This window comes from Ischnura elegans, chromosome 2 (assembly GCF_921293095.1).
Source record: "Ischnura elegans chromosome 2, ioIscEleg1.1, whole genome shotgun sequence".
Taxonomy (NCBI): domain Eukaryota; kingdom Metazoa; phylum Arthropoda; class Insecta; order Odonata; family Coenagrionidae; genus Ischnura; species Ischnura elegans.
Window position 1 is genome coordinate 103,535,944 of NC_060247.1, and position 25,690 is coordinate 103,561,633.

The window sequence follows — 25,690 nt, forward strand, 5'->3', positions numbered from 1 at the left end:
CTCCGTCTTGAGGATCCTCTTTTGTAATATTCGAGGTAATTGCGATATTCAATCCATTTATGCGTTGGCCCATGTGTTCGGACCATAGGGTAGGTATATAGTTCTTTAATAACTCTATGGTTCAGGGGTGGGAAACCGGGGGTCTGAGGAATTCCCCATAGCCGAAGGTGGGGTTTTGGGATTTTGGAAATTTGGGATATTTTTATTACTCAAAAACCTCGGTTTCAGGCTGATTCCTTGTTTAAAAATTCCACTACTTGGCACACGTAGTGAGTCGCTTTATTAGTAAAAGGTTCATGGCGATCATTATGGCCCGGTGGTTTAGTTAGGAGTATAATAATACATTGTGGTTCTATTATCTAATATTTGGTGAACTTGCTCCTCAAAACGGAAAACTAAAAAGTCCTTGAAACCTCTTTTATATAATCTTTTTACACTGAGAATGCATACATTTAAAAGCAACTAATGTAAATTTAAAATTTTATATCGCAAAAAACTTTGGTACAAGTAATGTCTTTATTTATTTCACCTTCCAAACACGCTTTACGATAGACACGAGTGTTCTGGAGGCCCCTAAGACTCAGGGCCCTTGGCGATTGCCGACCAGCTGACCTAGCCAGACCACTCCTGTCGGTCACTATCAGCCAGTGTACAGTACTCAGAAAGTATAAATTTCTGGACCAAGGATTATGGGACTTTTTTTTCTTGTTTTGTTGGTTACTACCGCCTCTTGAAGCACTGGACACTTTTTTTCAAACACCCTGAGTAATTCTACACGTCCCTCCAGAATATGTGCCCATTCATATACCCATCCTACCATTATTTGACAGCAAATCCCAACTTTAATCATTAGAATGATACCCTTCCTCCTTCTCTGGAAGGCTAAATTTAATAATCATTAGTCACTACGTTTCCACCTACCTTGGCTGTAATGAAGCTGGCCTTTTGATTCTATCTACTGCTGCTGGTCAAAACCGATGGTATGTTTCAGAAACATCCAGTATCCTTCTACAGGTTTAACTATCCACATTCAAATACATCCACTTTGACCTAAAGATGAAGAATGGAATGTTTCTGAAATATGTCATCTTTATTCACCAAACACAGTGAGAAAGAACCTGAAACATCAGCTTTATATATTAACACTCAATTACAGACTTAAATCAAAACATGAACTGAAACCAGTCACTGCATAACTCTGTAGAAAAATGGTGTTTATAATTGAAATCTGAACACTTCACAAGGTTAGGTCTGTATCAGTCCATCTTGCTCAATTTCATGCCCTTAATCTACAAAAAAAATACATCCAAATTCAAAAGAAAAAGTTTTATTAGTAATTCTAGCAAAAAATAAGCACAAAGGCATACATAATAATCTGTAATATCCATAATAAAGCTGTTTTAAAAATATCACATCCCAAAAGAATTGGTAGCTATCGCATTTTCACGAACGATACATATAATATGCATACATTACTATAAGGTAAAAATATGAATACAAAAATATAACTGTACAAAGATTGAGAAAAGTTAATCGAATACACTGAATTCCAAGTGATCCCATGATTTTTCGAGGTTACTCAGAAATTAAGTTATCATGATTTAAGTCATTCCAGAAGGGATATAGTAATCCTTCAGGAATCTCCCCAAGCACCAGGGCCAGCACCAGCAGCACCAGACCCTGATACAGCTGCACCAACGGCATCCCTGAGTTGCCTCCGCAATATTTTACCAGATGTGCTGATCGGCAGGGCATCCACAATGACGACGCCTCCTTCGTCGAGCCGCTTGTATGGGGCCACGCGTTCAGCCACCCACTTCTTAAGAGAGCTCTCGCTGGCATCTGCTGATGACCCCAGATTCTTCTTGAGTACGACAAAGGCACGAGGGACTTCTCCTGACCTGTGATGGGGTACGCCAACGACTCCTGCATTTTCCACAGCTGGATGAGTCCTCAGTATCTCTTCCAGCTCAACAGGTGCAACCTGTTAGTAATTACATATGTAAAAATAAATTAAATGATTAGAGACTCAGAAAAGTTGCAACGAATATTAATTTTTAAAAATGCAACTGAAATCATGACTGCAAAAAGTTTTAAAAAACTGGAATCACCATGTCCCAAAATTGGAAAATACAGCATACTCCCGATTATCCAGGGAGAGGCAGTACGAAAAATCCAAAATTTCATGGTAATTTCTTGTAATTTTCATAATTTAGGCAAATCAAACTACCAGTTATTAACTGCGCACATTGTCTGTCACTTTAGATTGCTTTCTGGAATCATTTAGGGCTTTCTTTTCCCAACCGCAATCTTTTTTATGGCGATAATGTGATCTTACTCGTATTCCTATCACTCCATGTAATAACTGGTTTCCAAAAACCGTGGACCCATGCCTGCGAGACCCCGGAGATTGGTTTGCACAAATGCTTCAAAACAGCAGTGCGATGTTGGAAACTACACTGTCAGGCACAACGCTAAGTAGTCATGTTTCACACAAGTTGCCCAGTATACGACTGCTGCGGGACGTGGTTCAGTGATCACTGAACACAATCACGCACCGTTATGTTTATATATCATGAACACGGAGCTTCCATAATGGGCGCACGACCATCCCATAGCGCAGTAGTGATTATAGGAAACCTGGACTGTTGGCGATTTGTCTACACAGGTGAGTGTGAGTGCCTGGCTATGACTCATGCTATCTCTACTCCCACTTCCTTCGCTGCCTTCACTTCTATTATTCCCTTCCTCTCCAGTTTGACCTTGACTAGTCACAGCGTAAATAATAATAATAATAATTTTATTATCGTTAAGCCAATTTTGGCAATAGACAACGTCAAACATATGCATATACAAATATTTAATACAATTATCACATTAATGACATTAAAACAGCATTCATTGTAACCTTATAAAATTTTAGACAATAATATCATACAAGATACAATTTCTTTTACAAATTGCCAGTTGCAAGCAATCGCTATATTTTTGATTCAAAAAATTCCTGCAAGGAATAAAATGGTCTTGCAACAAGCCATTCCACTAATTTATTTTTGAAATTAGGTAACAGCAGGTATATCTACTATACTACAAGGTAACTTATTGTATATTCTTATCCCTATGCTCTTGTAGTTGTTAAATGATGTGGATAACCTGTAGTATGGTAAATTTAATTTGTTTCTGTTCCTTGTGTTGTGACAGTGAATATTTTGTCTCTGAAGTAGATGAGGTAAATTATTCTTTGTGTGTAATAAAATGGAGTAAACATATAAGTTAACAACTGTCAGTATTTTAAGTTTGATGAACAATGGCTTACAGTGAGCTAATTTATCAGCATTCAGCATTATGCGAATTACTTTCTTCTGCAATAGTAGGATATCATTAATGCAACTACAGTTACCCCAGAGTGCAATTCCGTAGGTAATTATACTTTGAAAAAATGCAAAATATGTCTGAGTGCGACGAAATCTCCAGTTCCTTTGGGCCGTATTCAATCGAATGCAAGGCCATGGTGATAATTGCACATTTGCGATATGAAATATACAATTGTAGATCGTAAACCACGCATCTCTTAATTTGCGATTGGTTAACCATTGAAGAATCTTATAAAATTAATCAAGAGTTTTTTTCCTGCCGCTGATCATCGTCTGCATGCTAGAGCAGACGTCCAAGTAAACTTGAAACATTCCTTGTCTAACAGTAAATAAAACAATTCCCTTTTGCAAAGAGGATTCTAATGAAAACAATGATCCCAATGTAGCTTTGAATTAAAATACAAATATATCGGTTCTTATTCGTCCGATTAATTTTTTTATAAAGATCGTGGAAAACATCGATGAAGTGTAAACTCATGCATGGATAAGCCGCAAGACAGATAAACCACAGCCCGATAATCGAGAGTCTGTTGTATATTTATCACCAGCCAATTAAATTTTCACAAGATGAAGTCACACCTTGCCTAGCATTCCCATTTCACTGGCTTGGTAAAATTCCTATGCAAATCTCTGATTAGAAAATTTAAAATCATGGATCGTGTTTAAGTTCAATCAGTTAATTTCCAGCCAAAGAACTAAAGAATGCAAAACTACAATAATTACTACACAATTTTAATGCAGATGAATGTTTTCCATAGCAGAAAATAAACTTGAAAACTATTTAAGTAAATGAAATCAAGTTATAGGTTTGGGGATAACTGGTTCAAATGTAGGATTTAACATAATTAAGTAAAATAAATATTGCCGATAAAACACACCGTTACCAAGTGTGGTGAGCTAAATAGGAACACTTTCACATTAAGAATTTAGGTTGAAGGAGCCAGAATATTTTGTAATGGATCAAGTTTGAAAGCACCTACAGAAAATGTGTGTGTACTTACCTGAAATCCTTTTACTTTAATGAGTTCCTTCAGGCGATCCACAATGTATATTTGCTGTGCCTCATCATAATATCCAATGTCACCACTATGGAGCCAACCATCTTTATCAATAATTTGCTTGGTAGCTTCAGGATTATTCAAATAACCCCTCATCACCTAAGGAAAAAAAAGCTGAAGTCATCAAGTGCCAATTTTGAACAAAAACCATTTCATATTACAAAGAAAATAATAGCAACCTAAGCCAGAAATAACAGAATTAGTAAATGCTAATAGCTAAGTAAGTGATTTGAATAACAATATCTAAGAATAAGATAATTTCAACAGCCAGCAGTCCATACTTCATTCGCATGACCTCCTCTGTCACACCACACAAACACAGTACAACAGTATTATAAAAAATTGACAGCTTGATTCCATTTTAAACTATCCAAAACTATTAGTGTAAAATTAAATAATTTTTTTCCCTCATCTTGTTCTTGGGTAAGCATGGATAATCAACGAAAATCCACAGACATTACTCAGATGTTAAACAAATTAGGCTGGGAGCTGCTAGAGACTCGGAGGCTGCAACTAGTCTTAAATTGCTTGAGCAATTGAGAATAGATATCCTTAAGAGCAACCCTGAGAACATCACATCAGAACCCCACAATATTTCCCGGTCTGACAAAAACAAAAAATTAAGAGAAATATTTTCCCCGTTGGACAGGCATGGGAATTCATATTTCTCCCAAACAATAAAGGGTTTACATTACTGCGGAAGCCTCCGTAATAATAAAGGGTTTACATTAGAGATGGGTCGAATAGCAGATTTCTCGAACTCGAATATCGAATACAAATATTAAATCATTGCTCAAATATTCGCATACCTCGAATTTCGCATACCTCCAATACTAAACGATGAATGCGGGAATGTTTGACTCGGTTGCCTATGCAGCAGGAAACAAGATTTTGGGGAGTAATTTTGATTTCCTTTAAAGGATTCGAACAGGAATTTCACAGATTAATGGAATATTTTAATTTTATGGAAACAATTGGGCATATAGTTGATTCAACTAACATCTCTTTCAAATATTCTAAGGGGACACACCACCTCGCGAAAAATGATTGCATGCCGTCTCGGCATTTACACTGCTATAATGGATTTCTGTCTAATGTATACATTCTTATCTACCAAACACCATTTCAGCGGCACGCCCATCTGATACTCGGCTTCATCCAGCTTCTTATTTTCAACAGGTAGCTCTCTTTACCCCCATTCCTGCTCTCAAGTGCTAGCGGACAATCTGAGGCATTGTGCAAAATACACGCACTTCTCCACCGCATTTTCTTCTTCTTCAATTATTTTCAGTCCATCTTTGGAAGTTCTCACGAGATAAGAAGATGAATTCGAATTGCTATCAGGGAGAAACCAAATATCCTGAGAAAATATCCCTTTCATCTGTGACTGTAACAATAGAGATTTATAGCACAACTCATAAATTGTAACTTGATATATGTTTTCGGAAAAAAATACCGCATCAAATTCGGAGAAGCTCTGCTGCTCATATCGAGTCTCGCCAGAATGCTAAGTCTCCGTCGTATTTTGTCATTTATTTACTAACGTAAAATGCTTAAATAAAGTCAGAAATGCGTCTCGTTTGGTCTCATTATTTTTTAAATTACGCGCACATTACTAATATTTCAATCCAATAAATGTGTAATACCAATTGCCGAAAGTCATTGTTAGACACCTTTTGGGCTAATAGGTGATTATTGCAGCAGTTGACCTCCAGAAACTGTAAACTTTGAAGCAGGTAGGCTGAAAAATGTCAGTGGGTGAGAAAAAGGGGGGGGGGCACAAAACATATTTCTATTGTTCTCGTGTAATTTGATTTTTTTTTCGAAGCTAAGCTCCTCGTAATATGATCCCTGCGGGAGCTGGGATCATATTACGAGGCCTTTTCTTATTTCAGAGAAGAGGAAAGCCTCAGAGTGCTGAACTAGGAGGATAGTGGATCTTGGGAAATGCACTAATGTAACTATCCCACGGTACTCATGCAGCAATTGACCTCCAGAAATGGGGAACTTCGAAGCAGGTAGGCAGAAAAAGGTCAGTGGGCGAGAAAGAGGGAAGGGTGAAACACGATTCTATTACTCTCCAGTAACTTGATATTTTCTTTTGAAGCTTTTCATTTATGGTCTTCCTAATACGAACCCTGAACCCTGCACGAGCTGGGACCTTTTCACCTTTTGTTTGATTTTGGAGAGGAGGACAGTGTCGGAGGCCAAGGGCTGATGGATGGAGGGGGTTTGGGAATTGTGCAACGTAGTTACTATCCCACGGCACTGAGGTTATCCTGGTGGGGGATAGCCAGGGATTTTTGGATTTTTTCATCCAATCATTTTCGGTTCCTCACGTCGGACTCTTTTCACCGCTCTAATCCGCGAATTTGATGTAGTTCGTCAACTTGCCTATAACGGCGCTGCATGCACTAAACGACTAGAGTTCTTTACAATTTTCCGAGTCAACTACCAACGACAGTGTGCGACAGTGTACGGTGCAAAATTCAAAGTATTCGAGAGCATACCTTAAGCATAATTATTTGAGACCTCGAATATCGAATACATTCTAGTATTCCAGTATTCGCGGATACTATTCGCACATCTCTAGTTTACATCAATGTTACACATGCTTTCACTACAGCATATACTTTTTATTTTTTAACAGCTGGTGTCCTAACATCCCCGCCACATATCTATGGAAGCTGCTCGCAGGGAAGTATATAGATGTACTAAAGCTAAGAACATAACACATTGCTCTCCCAAATAGCGTGAAGATTAGTCAAGGCATTGATCAAAAACACTTCAATTATATTGCAATCAATTGATGCATTTTCAAATTACACTTAAGCTGGAAATCAAGAGCAAGACTAGATCAAGAAATCAAATATAGTAGAATATCATTAATTAGGAATTCTAAATAACAAAATGATCAAAACAACAGAAGGTTTTCTAGAGTTTTTCGAAATTTCTATTTTTTTAAATTAGCATTTCCGTAAATACAGCCAGGCTATAAGTTGTTCAACAGCTGTCTCAGAGCCTGGCTATCTTCACACAAATCCTGCAAGAGCTAATCAACTAATTTGCCATTTTCTAATGAAAAATATTAAATTATGTGAACTGGGATACCTGGATGTAGTGTTTTCAAGTACATAATAGCATTCACTTCATCAATGTACAATGACTCGAGCTTTCCGGTCTAAGTTTACATTGAGAGTGTCACACACCCAAAATGACTTATACAGGCGGTCCTCGACTTTCGTACACTCGACTTTCGTACAATTCGCACTTTCGTACATTCATAATTGACACCTTTTACTCGACTTTCGTACGCTAAATTCGGACTTTCGGACGCTGGTCCGTAATTTTTTTAAAATTCCCGCCATGTTTATTGCGCATCCCAACATTCAATTGTTTCAAATTGCAGTATCGGCAGTATATGCGAACAATATGAACGTATATAATGAAGGAAATTGTTGGTAATTGACTCTGATTTAGGTGATTTATTTGGGAGAGAGACTGCCTGCTATAGGCTCCTTTATCAAGAGAAGAGGAAAGCCTTCATTGAAGATATTTTTCAAAAGAAGTTGACTAGACATCATCGAATAGCTTTCAATAAAACTAGTAAGACCTTCTTTTTAATTGTGTTTTTTCGTTTGAGTGCTGTTTAATTCATGTAAACCTTCAGCAACGATATTGCACGAAATATCACCCGAATTCAGTTTGTATTTTGTCTTTTTTGAATAACATGCGGAATATACGCGATCACGAATGTCACCTGCCAAATGTCGAATTTTGGTGTAAAAATTAGACGGTGTCCAGAGTGCGGGTTCAACGAATACATTTTTTTTATGCTACTTGATATGTCCTTTTATTTATAGTGGACGTAATAAGTGGAATGTCAACTTAAACGCCAAGAGGAAGTTTCACTCGATAGCCAACGGAGTTCTTGTTTTTTAAACTTATATTTGCATTTTCTGCATATTTTCGAAATAAATTAGATGATTTGAGGAGTTTTATTAATATATTATTTAAATTAAGTCAATTGAAATGAATTCCGTGAAAAAAAAGGTTTTAGTACGTAAATTCCGCTCTTTTGGAACGTAACCCCTAATTAGTATGGAAGTCAATGGTTCGACTTTCGTACAATTCGACTTTCGTACAAGTTTTCGGGAACGCATTGTGTACGAAAGTCGGGGACCGCCTGTAATCTATCTGAGGAGATCTGCCATACTCAGAAAAATGTTTGAATCATGAATGACAATTGCTTCATTTTTTCTGTCCCTCCTTGACTTACAATTGCCTACTTTTTCATTCACTGAACTCCAACTGTCGTGACGAGGAATTATACCGACATCCTTTATCTACACGTACTCAATGCAGCAGCAGAGAGAATAAACATTTGTTTAACACACATTTCTTCAGATGTTGTTATCCCAGGTGAAAGCACACTTTTTCCGATCAGAAGTTCATTTATTCTAAATCCACAAGTGAAATAGGTAGTCAGTTGTTTCAAGCGCGGAAACTTAAAGTATTTTTATACCAGATATGTAAATCCTTTAATCACAAGTAGACATTCTCAAAACAATTTAACTCTTCCTAAATGAAACCTGGGATTGAGATACACAGTTCTAAGAGAGGAACAAAAAGGCCACCAAGCATTACGTTCTCAAATTGGTCTTTAAGTGGGCGACCTCTGCCACGAAGCCCGCAGCTAGAAGGGCCTCTCTCTGAATGAGTCATGCAGACTTGTCGAAGATTGATTATGAAGTTGATGCCAAGTAGTTTTTCCAAAATAATCGCTTTCCCTGCACTTATGAGACTAGTTGGGACTACTTATATTGAATTTAAGAGTTAAAATTCACAATTTATAGCTACACATTCAAAGTGGGATAACCTCCAATGTGAGGATTAGATAATTACCGAAAAGTTGAAGTATGTAGAAGCAGTCGTGAAAGTGAGATGGAATTTGTGACAGGTGCATGTTGAAAAACATGGAGGGCAAAAAATGGATGTTCTAGTCCACTTAAAGAATGATGTGCCATTTTCAACATACAGATGCAAATTTCATCAAGATTACTTTCATGATATAGCATGAGATTATTTTCTTTCCCGATTTACAGGCAAAGAACTTCCTCAAATCTTCGAATCTTACTTAATCACGCCATTAATCATAAATTTTATGAATTGGATTTTTCTCATTACTTTGACCTCTGACTCAACATAGCACCATTTTTGCATGTTAAAAAAAATCCGTACTGCAGAGTTGCCTGCATCAAGGCGCCGGATCTATTTACCAGAAATATTGTTTATTTGGTATGCATCTAGTCCCAAGCATTCCGGATTATCTATCTTCTACTGTAGCATGTATAATCCAAAAACTATCAAAAGGCAGATTTACTGCATTGTAATTCTAATGATTATAAGTCACCACACAAAATATATTGGCATCTTAATAAAAAAAAGTTTCCACATCCAAAAGTTCAGATGGAAATCAACCTTGGTGGAAATCCTTACCTGGGGTCCTTTGACACACAACTCTCCTCTTTTCATTGGTCCCACACATTCACCATTTTGAAGATCAATAAATTTCACAATGGTATTTGGCAGAGGATGCCCAACAGAAGCAAAGTTTCTTGGAAGCTTGCTGTGAAGCGTTTGATGACAGACCATTGGAGATGATTCAGTCATGCCGTAGCCTGAATATGATCAAGAGATAAAATGATACCAATTCACTTTCAGGAAGTGAAAAATAATATCATTATGCTCCTACACATTAGTTATTTCATGAATGAGAAGACCCCAAATATGAGCTGTCTTCAATAGACAAATGGTTCCTAATTTTTGTTGCTTCACTCATGAGAAATGTAGTATTTCTGAGCCATTATGCAATTTGATGGTGCATTGACAATGCAAAACAGAACAACAAGCATGGGGAATAGTGAAGTCTTTTGTCATCCTAATTTTGGCCATTAACTACAAGAATATAATCAGGTCAGGAGATGGAATCCAATTTATTTCATGATGAATTATTATATAAGAGAAAAGCACCATTAATGTGTACATGTATTGAATTGAGAAAGATAAAATAAATGAAAACTTTAGAGGTATCGTGGCTTCACAGTGACCAAGACCTACCCAAATGACCACCTCCACTCAGCAGCTACTTTTCCCTCAAACCAAATGTATTTCCCATGTAAGCCACATAATTCCCCAAAGGCCAGAAGCCAAATTTACCTTGCAAAACAGTAACTTGTTTATCTACTTTGTTGGTGAATCGCTCCACATCCTTGGCTCCAAGAGGTGCAGCACCGCTCATAATAGTTTCAAGATGTTTCAGGGTTTTCCCATTGACTTCAGGATGAGACGTAAGGAACAATAGCAATGGAGGCACCAAGTACAACAAGGAAACCTTTTGAAAAAAATTCACAAAATTACTGTATGTTTAAAAAAACAATACTTATATGAATCATACACAAATGCCGAGAAATGAAAAATAACACAAGAAGACATCCATAAATAATGCAAGGTGATTAGGAGGTTAAAAATACATATAATGAAGAAGAAAAAAATATAATGGCATGGATATTAATTTTTTTATTGGTATCCAATTTTTATAGCATCCATAATTGGCTCATTAATATGCTTTTCTAAAATGCTGATTTCAATAGAGTTTTGGAATATAAAGAGACCTATATTTTTCCATTTTTTTATCCAATCCTCAACTTCTCTGGTTGTTCACAGTTCTCGTTGTTGAAAAACTGATGGCCTTCACCCTTCTATAGGTAAGTAGAACAGTTAAACACTAAATCGTACCTATTAACGTGCTCAAACAAACGTTTGGTATCTAACGTACAGTTATTACTGCTCAGACAGTCTCATCAATTGTGTGCCAGTTTTGATACCAAATTATAGGCACTTAAGGTAATGTGATATTGAAAAAAAGTCACACACACCCCAGAGAAGGTTGTAAATTTTGTTTGACGTAATCATTGGAAAATTGGCAATCATTGGATTCCTGGATCCCTGATGACGATGGGCGAGTTGCTCATCGAAACATCAGAAGGACATATGGAGGTGCGAAACCCAAGAAAACTTTACAGCAGTTAAACACTCCTCCCAAGAAGGTTACAGCTTCTAACTTACTTTTCTCCTTCAGGCAAGGGCATTATTTGGTTAGTCCTTCAAATCTTGCAACTCATTCCATTCCTCAAAGAACAGCTCTCTCTCAACACATTTAATAACCTGAACTCCAATAGTGTAGCTAATTCATAAAAAGTGGGCCTCAACCTTCCCCCTTTTTTTATTTTGAACTTCCAAAAGAATGGCTGAACGAGAAAGATATTTCTTTTTGTCCTATCTTTCCCTTCTATCTTACAAATCCTTTTAATTGATTCTAATTTCATGTATGAGGGAATGACCCCATTTCAATAACAATGGAAGGTGATTCTTTTATGAATCTAGTGAAAAGAGCAGAAAATCAAGCAAATATTTCTCATTTCCATGGAATTTGCTATTTTAAAGTAGTGAGACACTGAAAAATAAAGTCACTAATTTATAATTCCATTACACTCACTATGAATCAGCATCCTACACTCCTTATTGAGACCTGGCATCACATTCAAATACTTTACACCTATTTGCCTCCACAGCAGTTTCCCAAAGCAGTTGATGTGAGACCCCACTCCATAGGGAGAGGCAGTAAAAAATGTCAATGAAACTATGAGGGGGAAGAGTCAAAAACTGATGAAAAATACAAAGCCTAGCTAACAGCAGTGACTTAACTATGGGGGGATGAGGGGATAGATCCCCCCAAAGCCTCAGATGAATAATTTTTTTTTCTATATTGTTTAGTTTTTACACATAATAACTGTAAATCTGCTTAAAGCTAAATTTTAAGGGCCAAATTGCGATGTAAAATGAATTTCCAGGCAGGCTATTATTCAAAAAATTTTCCCAGAACTTCTCTGTTGCCCGTCCCTACCCTAGGCCCCCCCAAATCCTATTCCTAATCACGCCAATCCAATGGGATACAGAAAAATGAAAGGCTGAAATAAAAAAACCAACTCCAGGACTGGCACTATAATTACACAACTAATAAACTCTGCATATTAGACTGATAAATATTTAGTGCAATACATTAATATTCAACAATGTGACAAATCAAATAGTATTACGCTAGCATAAAAGACACAGCTTAGACTTGTAGTATGGGCAGCTTGGGATGAATAGTCCTCAGCTGTTTTGGATACTTTTTATTTACGTATTTCTCAAACAAGACATAGCCTTGAGGGAAAGGAGAGACAGTTTATGTGGCTGTTACAAACCCTCCAGAAAGCCAGGCCAGACCTACCCATGCCACACGCTCAATAAGCAATATGATATGATTTCCAGCTGACAATAAGCCAAATAAGCCAGCTGACATCACATAAATAAAATGACAGTTGTCATAAATAAGGGCAAAGTCCATTACATACAATAGATGAAAGATTTCTCTAAGAAATGCAACTGATGGGGAAAGATCTGAATAGGGTTTCGTTTGGTAGTTTATATTTAGAGACACCTCGATACAAGGCCGGATCCAGGATTTTGTTCTGGGAGGGGGGGCTGAAGCGCCTCGCTATCCACCCTTGCCATCACCAGCAGCTCCTCTCCTTCCCGAGACTTTGGTAATATCTTAACTTTTGGCTATTCTAGATACACAAATTCATTATTACTTTGTCTTTTCATTGAACTGATTTGGAAACTGTTATTTTACATGGAAATAAACTTTGAGTTAAAACTTAAAACATTTGTGCGTGATTATTCACTTCCTGACACCAAGGGCGAGAACCCACACAATTTAAAGCATGCGACCCACATTGTGGGCCCGTACCCTTACAAATTTAATTGTAAAAATATTATGTTTTATTAATAATCAACAGTGATGGTGAAAGTATTGAAGAAATGTGAAATGTCTCAATTAAAATTACTCAGTCAAATTTGCAGTTAATTGCAATTACAAGTTACTCTTTGAAAAACCAATCAGAAGGCTTAAAATTACATACTGTTGATTACTTTACTATTGAGGGTAATAATCCTAACATACCTTTATCATTCATCAACCACATTTTTGCCATTATAAAATTATTTCCAGCAGGATGAAACTTTTTGCCAACCTGATACATTCCATTTAATTTCATACATGCTTGACATAAAGTTTTCAAGCGGATTTCAAAATTTACCCGGAGAGAATTACAACTCTGCCACTATCAGCCACACACAAGCGGAGAGAGAAGAAATGTGTACATGTAAATGAATAGAAACCAGCCATTCTGAAGCATGATAATAGGGCATTGCAAAAAATAAAATGAAAATCCAAAAATTCATTTAATGCAATCAGTCAATACCCAAAGTGACTACAACAATAACAAAGGCACAGCCAAAAAATGGGAGCATGGTCACGACATGGAGTCAAATATGTATTACAAGTACTCATGAACGATTAATATAATTCGAAAGATGATTAACAAAATTGAATATCGAATGTTGACAGGAAATGCCATAAATTAAAATAACATACCGGGAAAAATTGAAGCACACAGTCATTATCGCTCATTACTATGATCTGATTTCCCTCATACATACCTATTCATTTACAACTGGCTGTGCCTCTGATAAAAAGTGCAACGACCAACAAAGATGAGAATCTAAGAAAATTTTATGAAGTGAAACTAATGATAAATGCTGAGGATGAAATGAAGTTTGTCGTGAAAACAATGCCTTGCTAAACATTCAAAAGGTAAAAATAAAAACTTTACCATAATACGATCAAAGCTCCCAGTTTTAGTGACATATCAGTCTTGTTGCACGTTCTCCGCCATTAGAATTTTCATGTTAGCTGATTGACTTTAAATTTCCACTTTTATTCTTTTTCTCTTTCCTTCAAACATCAAAATAAGGTGTCATTTCTTACAAAATAAAACATTAGGTCTAACAACTATAATGACTTCTATGGAGAATTTATTTAAAAATCTAAATCAATTAGGCACTCTGAACAAGTTACCTTGTGATCCACTAACCCATCAATGAAGGACTTTGGCTCAAACCTAGGTAATGTGATGATTTTGGCACCAACTGCAAGTTTGCTCAATAATACTACCACCATTCCATAGATGTGGAAGAATGGTATCACAGCCAGAACTCTTTCCTGGTGTTGATCTGAATTTAAAGCACCATAGTCAGTTCATTACTCCCATCATAAAATAAACATATTAAAAGCCATTCCATAGGTGAAGACAACAACATTACAGAAGCAAAAGAATCCATCCTTACTAATAAATTCACTGGTCTATAGCTAAACAAGTGAATGAGGTATCAATTAAAAATGAATGCAATAAATCTAATTTCTTAGACCTTCAAGTAATACAGAAAGAGATTCGGAGGGTGATTAAAAACAATTTAATCATTCAGAACTAAATTTTCCTAAAAACTGTTCAAAAACATGTCTGAATAGCAATGGATACAGAACAACTGTGAAAATCTAAACCAATATGGATAACTTACACTTTTCTATAGAGCCGTGTGAATAGTGATTCATAGCAGTGCAAGATCAAGCAAAAATTTGTAAAAAATCTTGAATCTCGAGCAAGATCCGAGCTTCTGGACGAATAAAGATGATGAAAGAGGAGGCCATCAAAATGTTGGCAGCAATGGCCATCTTGTTTCCAAAGAAAACTTCATCATACTTGCTGATGCTCTTTCGCCCACAAGTCAAAAGCTGATAAATTGCCTCAGAGTAAATACCTGAAGATTGACTCGGTAAAGAAGTCAACCTTCAAGAGATACATAAGTGGTAGTAGATACCTAATTTTGCCTAATACAAACAGAAAATATGCATATTTTGAAGGAGACTCCAAAATAATGCATAAACCAGGAATGAGTAAAATGCAGGGAAAGACAAAAGGAGTAACTCTTGAAAGTGTCAGAAAAGAAAAATGAGCAAAAAGTGGGTAAACATAAAAATCTGGGAATAATGAAAAAGGCTCATACTTTTGCAGTTTCATTGACCAATACATATGTATGCATACATTTCGGTCATTTGGGCAAAAAACAATTGCATTACTACCTTATATTCCCTGACTCAAGACAACATTTATTCATATCTTTCCTTTCCAGACATAATTAAGTTTGATTCACAATTAGGAGTCAAGTTTTTCTCTCTAAATAGAAAATATAACATAGACCAAATCTAGAGATGAATAATACTTAGCATGATAAAATTGACTACCTTCAACCTTTTCTTACCGAGTAAAAAATGCTGATTCATAGATTTCAAGTTTTAATTATTTATAGACATCATATACTTTTGGTGATGGTTTTCCGGGTTTACACCGCGTTGATTCCTGGAAAACCATCACCAATCAACTAACCGCGGAAGCCTCCGTAATAATCATATACTTTTATTTGACATTTTACAAAATTTCCACTTAGGTATACAGATGAAACAGTGGATGCTTTATTCAAGCTTGTTGGATCCTTAAAAATAAAGGATTTAATATCATCACCTACTCTATTGATTCATTAACTTCGAAAGATGATCATGAAATGGAAAAATAGTCTCACTGAAGAGATAATAATATGTTGCAATGCTCTGAGTACTGTGGTTTTTTTAGAAATGACAAGAGAGAAAAACTTACAATTCTTTTTTCCTATATCTTTAGTCTCTTTGAAGTAGATAGCAGTAACTGTTCAAAGACCAATGCTCCATTTTTAATTCCAACACCTTATCTCCTCACCACTGACTGTAAGTGCATGAGGCAGCAATCTCTTTTCATAGTGACTTAACAACGTTCTATAGAGAATTTTTGAGGGGCAACAAGGTTCTCTCTATCCACAGCAGAATCCTACCATCATTTCAAAAACCTATAAAACTTAGTAAAATTATGTTCGACACCCATTTGGTTCCCATTTTCTTCCCAACAAATGACCAACAAACACCAAATTCCAGATATTAACTTTATTTTAACCCTTTCGAGATTGTGGAGTTCTCTCCTTAGCATTGACTGCTGGACTGAGTCACAAGAGACTCTTCAGTCCCCTCGGTATGAAGCATTTTTGCAGGAAATTCAATAGGAAAGGTCCGGTGGATAATTACACACTCTGAGCACCAACTTTTTTCGACCTAATGGGGACTCCACATTACCTCACACTCCAAGGGTAGTTGGGCTCCCTCCTTTCAGGGTTTATTACCCTACTAACGGCATTGGTTGGCAGTCAATCATGCTCATTTATATGAATTAGCTATATGGATAATTGTTGCTTCCAGGTAAATTGCAGACTTCGAACTGAATTCCTCGTTTTATTCTGAGAATTGTCAAATTTTGAATGAAGGTCTACCGTCACTATCAATGCATTTAATGCATCAATAATTTCCTAGTCGATTTTTATACTGAAATCGAGATATAAGTCAATATTTATGATAAATTTTCGTTTTAAAATTGTAAACGCTGCTCAAAAGACAAAGAATTCAATTCTTAGTTAAAATTTTTGAAAAAGGAACAAACATTTACTTTGCAAACTCACTGAATGAACAATTGTATAAACGCGTTCCCTACCACAGAGAGGGGCTAATGTAAAACGAGGTGTCCAGGTACCTGCTCCCGGATTTCAAGGGTATGGCCTAAGTGCCGCTGCATTTTTCCCAAAACCAAGACATCGCGTACCCACGATAATCATAAAAAGGGGAGAGCAAGGAAACTGATATTTTCGGAATTCATTCGCCTGCATAGGAAAAACTCCAACGAAAAATTTTGGCTTTCATCTCCCGGGTCAAGAAACGTTCTGCTGAATATTTTTGCCATTAGCAATAAAGGGTTAACACTACAGGAAAATTCAAAAGTGATAAATAAAAAGATTTTTGGAACGCATTTAGTATTGACTGTTGACAAAGACCCACATTTAGAACAGCATTTTACTTTCAAAATATGCACATCTTTTTCAACAACCCCATCAATTCACAATGCATTATTTTCCCTGTCCTATAATATGTCCTGAGCATCACTCCTAAAGCTTCCACGGACAACCAGTGAGGACCCATAAGATAAGGAGGAATTAAATGAATACGTATATAAAAAAACAGGAACTAACCTGTGGTAGGTTTCAAAAGGGTAATATCCTTGTGACTTCCTTGCGCAGAATTAGCAATAAGATTTTTATGACTGAGCATGGCCCCTTTGGGAAGGCCAGTTGTTCCACTTGAATATGGCAATACTACTGTATCTTCAATGCTAAAATCCTCTGGTGTTTTGGCATCATCAAATTTTCCATTTTTTACCATTTCCTGAAAGCTTACAGCTCCATCGGGAATTTGTGAACCAGTCACTATAATCTTGATGTGCTCCTTCACATTTGCAAGTTTTCTCACAGCTTCTGACACGATTCTGTAGTTGTGAATGTCAGTAGTAATGTGAGTTGCACCACAGTCCTTCATCTGTCGACTCATCTCCTCTGTAATATTAATAAGAATTGCCAAAAAAAATTCTTTCACTCACACAGAATTAAATTTTTTCATAAACAGCACCACAGTAACAAATATGAATGCACAGCATATCCTAAAAGCTGTTTTACACAGGTTATTTATTTGAACAAACTCTTCTGTGAACTCTTGCATGAGTCATCTTGTTATGACAAACATACAAAGTATCAAATTACCATATTTCTCCGAATATAGTCCCCCCCCCCCTAATTTTGAGGCTTCTGTTTCAGGAAAAGTTAAAAAAATGCATCTTAATATTGTCCCCCCCTTTACTTTTACCACAGGTATTTTTGGAAAAAAAGGGGGGACTATATTCAGACATATACGGTATATGGCAGTGAAGATTTCTTGAGCTTCACACTTGGTAGGTCCTCCATATCTCCTTATGTTTCAATGCGCAACTCGCTCATCGTCCTCAGCAAGGGTGGATCCAGGATTTTTTTCTGGGGGGAGGGGGGGGCAAGGGTCTAACTTGCAAACAATGTGCTCATATTTGAGATAAAAAAACATACCATAATTACTGTATGAAATATTCTATTTATTTTAACATGAAAGTTATTAGATAATATGAAATTCAATGATTGAGGCTCCATAATAGACAAAACAAAATGGACGTATTGATAACCATATTGATCTCGTAAATATTAAAAATCTTGTCTCTTTTTTAACCGTCTGGGGGGGGCACGTGCCCTTGAGCCCCTTCCCTAAATCTGCCTATGGTTCTAACCAGCCAGGGTCAAGTCTTAGACTGCTAACTTAAAGGTCAAACGAAGGTTCAAATCCTGCCCCGGTGGTCTGACCAAAATCCAGGGCATGGATGCATGTAATTGTCAAGCAAGTTAATTGTAAGAGGACTATCTAGTCCTAAATTCACTTGTGAAATAAAGATGACATCTTTACGTCTTGTCCTCAGGGATTCAGGACTTCATCTTCCATTGGATTCAACTCCTAAAACCCTGACGACAATGGGCGAGTTGTTAATCAAAATGTTGGAAGGATATATGGAGGATCTTATACAGTATGAAACCCAAGAAATCTTCACTGCCATTGTTCTCCAGGAAAAAAACAGACAGTAAATCAAATTATAATATGACTGATCATAATATATAACCTTATCTAATTTCACTGAGACAAGAATAAAATTTTGCATCCATTTGTTTGCACCATCTCTACCACCATGCAAAACAAATACAAACTGTACAGATTCTTACACTCAGGAGTGCAAAAGTTAGAATCATGAATGGGGTCATTCATTAACATCCAAAATCACCATTTTAATTATTCGGTCAACAGAAGGCAAAGAGAAGTTATGAAGGGAAAAATTTTCTGCATTCAGCCATTTCCTCACAAGTTTAAAATTAAAATGAGGTGAAAGATGCTGTCAACTTTTCTAGAGTTGATGACGTCACTATCAAAATGGTTCATTTTCTCATTTAGGGAGAAAATTAAAAGTAAATGGCAAGTTTCCACAAAAACTTTAATTTCACTTGACAACCAGTTTCAAAACGCTTTACATTGAAACCAGTCATGAAGTGAAATTAAAGCATTTGTGGAAAATTGCTCATAATTTTTATTGAAAAATATATTAGAATTCTTCCAGATAAAGCCTGAAACAACTCACTACTTATACAAGTTCATGACTGGTCCCTTAGGGAGTAACTGCTCACAAAAGTGAGAACAATAATGAACCAAACGAGACCAATGGGTGATGCAGCAGAGAAGTGGTGGCTCACTCAATAGGGATTCATGACATCATCAACTTATTTGTAAAAGGAACCAAGTCATAGATATTCCAAAAATAGTTTGAGAAGTAGACGACAGATCCAGAAACTGAAAAAAAAGGATCTCTCTATTATTTTGAGCTCTATCACAATTTGCTATCCATAAAAATTGGTGAAGGAGGTAATAAAAATTTTCAACAAACCAGGCTCAACCATCATTAAAAATACCACCAATAGATTTATTCTGATCTCTCTAAGGAAACATATAACACAGAAATCATAAAAAAAGCAGAGGTATAGGAAATAAGTTGGTTAAGCATCCTAAATTTTTTAAATCGGAATGCCCGCAGTCAGTGCTACAAAGGTTGGCTGGGAGGAGAATGCTCCTCCAGGTGTTGTGGAGTTGAAAGGATTTTCTCAGCGTGGTTTAAGATGCACACAGCTTTGTAGCAAAAAGAATTATGGCTACAAATGTTTGCTCATTTCTCCTCATGCATTTCCCTCCTTTTTACTTAAATTCATCAAATCTCGCATCAGATTTATTAGCAATATTTGCAGCAAAGTACTTGAAATTTAATCTACAAGTACTCTGTCACATTTTTGAAAGGGGTCATATAATACCTCAATTCCACAAACGTTTCTGCCTAAGGGTCTCAGATTTTGATGAAAAATTTCAGGAGCACATTTTAGTCTAGAATCACTCATGATTATGCATGAATTAGCCTGTTAGTCTTGATAATGACGGTATAGACATCAAAACTAGTGACAGCTAATAATAAATATGTATATTATAAATTTTGACTGCATTGGCAGATAATCATTGATATCGTAATTCATATTGCTATGGTCTTGAGTAGTTATTACATCCATGAACTTGTATTTTAAGCCTACCGTAAGTACATATATATAATGGAGGAACTATAAAGCCATATGAGAGAAAAGTGTAAATATTCAAATATTGAATATAAATCCATTTGTGTGCTTTCACTCAATTTAATTTTTGGGATAGTAATTTAGATAACAATATATTAGATAACAATAACCTTAACCCAACTAATTTCCATCCTAAAATCAACAAAATCTCACACAAAGAAGTGCCAAACATCTGCAAATCTTTCTACAGCCTCCAGTCACCTTCCTTCATTCATCAAATACTCATGTACCACTTTCTAAGCATTCTGATCTCAACCCACATTGCCAGTAGGAGCAACCTCCTTATGGTAAAAGTTGACCTCTTTACACGTTAATTCTTCTTGAAGAATTCCTCGATTCTCTATACCATTTCCTATTGAGAAGTCCTAGAAATATTCATTACACTCCTAACCAGACTCACTGAACATTTCAAAACACCACTTTTGGTCATCTCCCAAATACACATAAACCATTTCATCGCCCCAGACTAACCCATCATTTCCAGCTGTAATTTTCCCACTGAAAGAATATCAGACCAAGTAGACAACTTTCTACAGCCTCTTGTCACCTCCCTTCCTTCTTTCATCAAGGATTCCACCACCTTCTAGACATTCTGAACTCAACCCACATTCCCAGTACCAGCAACTTCCTTATGGCAACAGCTGATCCTTTTACGCGACAAACCTTCACGAGGAAGGCCTCGATTCTCTACAGCATTTCTTTTTTTGAGGACCAACACCACATTCCCCTCCACCAGCTTCATAACCTGCCCGACCAAGCTCATTCTAACTAAAAATGCTTTTAAAGTCCAAAACAATGCCTTTCTAATGAGGAGTGTCCGGTGGGTACAAGAATGACCCATTTCATGCCTATCTCTACACGTATCATCTTGAAACCACCTTCCTCAATTCTCGATCTCTGCATCCATTCATGCATCAGGGTCTGGGACCAGCTCATTGATGACATGTTCCTGCTATGGACCCATGGGAGAGATACCTGTAATTCTTTCACTGCCACCCTTAGCTCTCCTTTCTCAGTCTCCTTCACATCCTTCATTTTAGCCTTCCCTCTCTCTTCACATAAATATATTTCTAGAAAACAACTATTCAGCACTTCCATCCACAAAAAGCCCACCAATCATAAGCAAAGTCTTCATTTTACAAGCTGTCATTTGACTCACACCAAACACTATTACCTGCTCTCTCTCCCCTCTCACTCTTCACATTCACAAAAATTTGCTCTCCATACATCATGCCACACAACACTTTCACCAAGTCCTAGTGAAGCATAGCTGCCCAGAGCCTCTTCTCAAAAGGAGATTCTACCACCCTCTCATAAATATGTACACTCCATGCATCTAGACAAACCAATTCAGCTGACTAAACCTCACAATCATATTCTTTCCTGACACTCAAAACATATGCATCAGTTAATAAATCCATAAACTTGCATTTTAAGCCGGCTGCATGCATTTCTAATGGAGGAGATTTAACACCACATGAGAGAAGAGTATAAATATTCAAATATGAAATAAAAATCCATACATGTGTTGCCACTTAATTTAATTTCTGGGATAGTAATTTTGGTCAGTGGCGGATCTTTGGGGGTGGGGGGGACTACAGCTCCCCCCTTGGATATCTAATTTACACTAGATAGAATGGTAATTTTTTTCTCACCCCCACTATTACTGGAATTTGAATCTCCACTTAGTCCCCTCTTGTCCCTATCCTGGATCCACCACTGATTTAGGTATTATATAAAATATTAACCTTAACCAAACCAATTTCTAACATGTCTGGAGAGACCTCCACCGAATCATCGGCACAAACCATACAACATTCATCCTGCCCATCCACTTCCTGCCCATTTATCACATTCAGAAGACATCCATCCGCCCCCATTATCTTCCCCCCATCTCATACCTGCCACCCCTGATCTTCCTCCTCACACCATCCAACTGCTAAAGATTCGAATGCTGCTTCTTGTTTTGCTCCACCATCCTCACAAGTCATCAACAAATCTTCCTATTCCCCATACTACACCTCCTCCAATGTCATCTTCCACCTCTCCTGTGATTTTTTCCCAGCCTATTACATTGGAGAATTCACCATGCTAGTATCCATCCAGAAGAATAACCACCACCACTCCACCCCGACCTCCCTCCCCCCAAAACACCAACACCCACAATAGTGCTTTCGACCAGTGCTTTTTGGATGAAATCGATAGAGTTGTCATCATCATGAGAATGTGAACCAATTCCACTTTGCGAAAAAAACTGTGAGAAACTGAACACAACAGCGACTTAATACCCAAGGTTCTACACCACGGCAAGAAGGGAAAGAAGATGGACGTTGCAGAAGAATTGTACATCGAGAGGAATTTGAGCATGGGCCAGCTCTCCTTACCACTATCCCTCTGCAATTTACCCCTCACCAAACCAAGCACTCCCACCCCTAGCCAACTACACAAGTCACTAGTCACACAGCACAACCACTCCCCCACCCACCCTCCTGCTCCACCCCAAACTACCCCCTCCATTACCTTTCCCCCTCATCCGTGGCAAATGCATATTGCTAAGTCTTTGCAATCAAGAATGATGCCTTAGCATCGAAACGCGTCATTCCCAATAAATAATTCAGTGAAACTTTACAAAGATCTTTTTATGGATTCTGTGTCATATGTTACCTTAGAAGATCTAAATAAATCTATTGATGGTAATTTTAATGATGATTGAGCTGCGATTAGATGATGCCAGGAACCCTTATTGAGTGAGCCTCCATGGTGCACCAATTTTAATCAGCCACCAGCTTCTCTTACACAAAACCACACCAGCCAATTTGTGCTCTTTGCACCTACTTTTTCATGCTCTCAACCACTCGAAGCTGATTTAAATAGACTTTTCCATATTTCGTTTACAAATTGGCCAGTATCTGTTTGGAAACTTCAAGACCATCCCCAAATTGATATGACTATGAAACCCTTTGGATTGATTGTCAACAAATGACTGGCAGTAAAAATTTTAAGTATATTTAAAAAAAACACGGAATGCATTTACCTGCGGTGTAACTTGGATTGACAGTGGTAACAATCATTCCAGCATGGGAAGCCCCAAGGAATGCTGGTGCATACTCAGGGCAATTTTGCAGTATCAATGCCATAACATATCTTTTATCTTTCTTTTCTCCAATTGATTTACGAAGTGCTCCAGAAAATCTGTAAGTGGCATCCTTAGCTTCGGCATACGTATACTTTTTTCCTGTCTTGGCGCATTCCTAGTAAAAGATAATAAAATCATTTTTACATAACATCAATTCTTTCTAGAACGCTAATAAATCATTTATGAGATCAATCTGACAATTTAACTGACGCAAACACAGCTTTAAGAATTTTAACCGCTTGACCGCAAGCTGTATCAAATGACACCACAAGATATGATAAAACTTTTCCTGGAAGTATTTAATCACTAAAGCGCAGACTTACCAACGCGATTTTATTCTCCCATTTATGGACATCACTCCAAACAAATTCTGTTAGAGATACGTTCGGCCACGAAACATCAGGGTAAGCTGATTTGATCACATGCTGCAAAATTCCGGGGCTTGTGTGCTTTTGCCTCCAGCTTGCATTCTTCAAACTTAACAACTGACACGGAAACACTTTTCCAACAGGAAATGTCCTACTAATGCTGAAGAAATGCCGACCATGGTGAAAACGAACAAAAGAGGGGATGGCAAAATTAATATTCCACGTCATCTCACAACTGATTTGCGCCTATTTCACGAAGAACTGCCTTCAGTTGGAAACTCCTGGAAGGAAGGAATGGTGCATAGTCACGAATAACTGAGCTTCAAATGATAACACCGAAATTCACTTCCGACTTGACAAGACAAGGTTTACTCTACAGTGCTGCCTTGAACAGAAGCCAAGGGTTATGACGCAAGATAAATTCTATATCTTAACTGCTTACAACTTCAGAGCAATCAAATTAGATAAAACTTTTCAAATGACTTAAACGTAGGGGTAAGAGCAATCGAGCTTTCACAATCGAACTTACTCCAATTTTACACACGAATAACCACCCCCGTCTCGCGTAAAATCCAAAAATATATGCAAATAAAAAGTCATAAATACCTCCGATCCTTTGAAAACTAACGTCGGCTTTAAAATAATAGTTTCATTTTCCAGAGAGAATACGCTCATCATTCAGTCACCCAACTCATACTTAGAAGCACGCAACGGAGATTGCATAACTGAATGCCATTATCAGCCTATAACTTTAGTAGTCGGGCTATAAACTTCCAATAAAGATGCTAGATGGCCTTGAGATTTGTTGACAACTATTTCTGTATCAAGTGCATCAGTACACTGTTTACTTTTGATGGCGAGACGCACACATGACTGGTACACCGAGGCCGAGGGTTGGGGGATGAGGTAACAAATGACGAGCCGATAGCATCTTCACCCAAGCGCGGATTTTCGAAATTGATTTTAGCGACGAAAACTAATTGCAACGATTTTCATTAAGTCATGCATCGTACTTAGCAAAACATTAATATCAACAAGTAATTTTGCATTAAATACTAAATAAATACGAGCCATAAATGATAAATATGAACGATAGGCTTATTATTTAGGACCTGCACCCTCCCGCTTGGAAATCTTTGGTGCCCTCCTGTTCCGAAAGTGACAACTTAGTCAGTCAGGATACCAACATAGAGCAGTTAACTTGGTTTCAATGATGTCTCATTTATCAGCATAATTAGCACCATCTTGAGTAAACAAAACAATCATTTAAATTAATATAATTCAATTCAATCTCAAGAGGGAAAGGATTTAAATTTAAAAATTTATTTTTATATCCATGTCCCCAAACCCTACGGTAGTCCTCCCCCTGCATAGTGCTGGCACCCTCTAGCCATGGTCGTCCACTGCTGTAAGAAGGGGTCCAGCATGGGCCTGTCCGTATCAATCAGCACCTCATCCTTCAATATTTTTTTTCGGTCTTCCTGGAGGTCGTCTTCCATCAGAGTTTTCTGCTGACTTGTTTTACTAGGGCCTCTCACTCTCTTCGTATTATGTGCCCTGTCCATTATATAATCTGACGCTCTTAGCTTGAGTTTAAAGGGA

The 25,690-nt window shown here is 37.2% G+C and overlaps 1 protein-coding gene across 1 annotated transcript; it reads right to left on the bottom strand.

Moving 5' to 3' along the window:
- Positions 1 to 1,311: 1,311 nt before the first annotated feature.
- LOC124154270 (4-coumarate--CoA ligase 3-like) lies at positions 1,312 to 24,973 on the bottom strand. The gene is made up of 9 exons (XM_046527892.1): positions 24,695 to 24,973; positions 24,044 to 24,369; positions 23,619 to 23,835; positions 17,543 to 17,902; positions 14,460 to 14,614; positions 10,652 to 10,826; positions 9,932 to 10,113; positions 4,376 to 4,531; positions 1,312 to 1,984 (listed from the first exon to the last, which is right to left on the bottom strand). Exons 2-9 carry the CDS (start codon positions 24,314 to 24,316, stop codon positions 1,634 to 1,636), a joined length of 1,869 nt encoding a protein of 622 aa, XP_046383848.1. The 5' UTR covers positions 24,317 to 24,369; positions 24,695 to 24,973; the 3' UTR covers positions 1,312 to 1,633.
- Between the last annotated feature and the right edge of the window lie 717 nt (positions 24,974 to 25,690).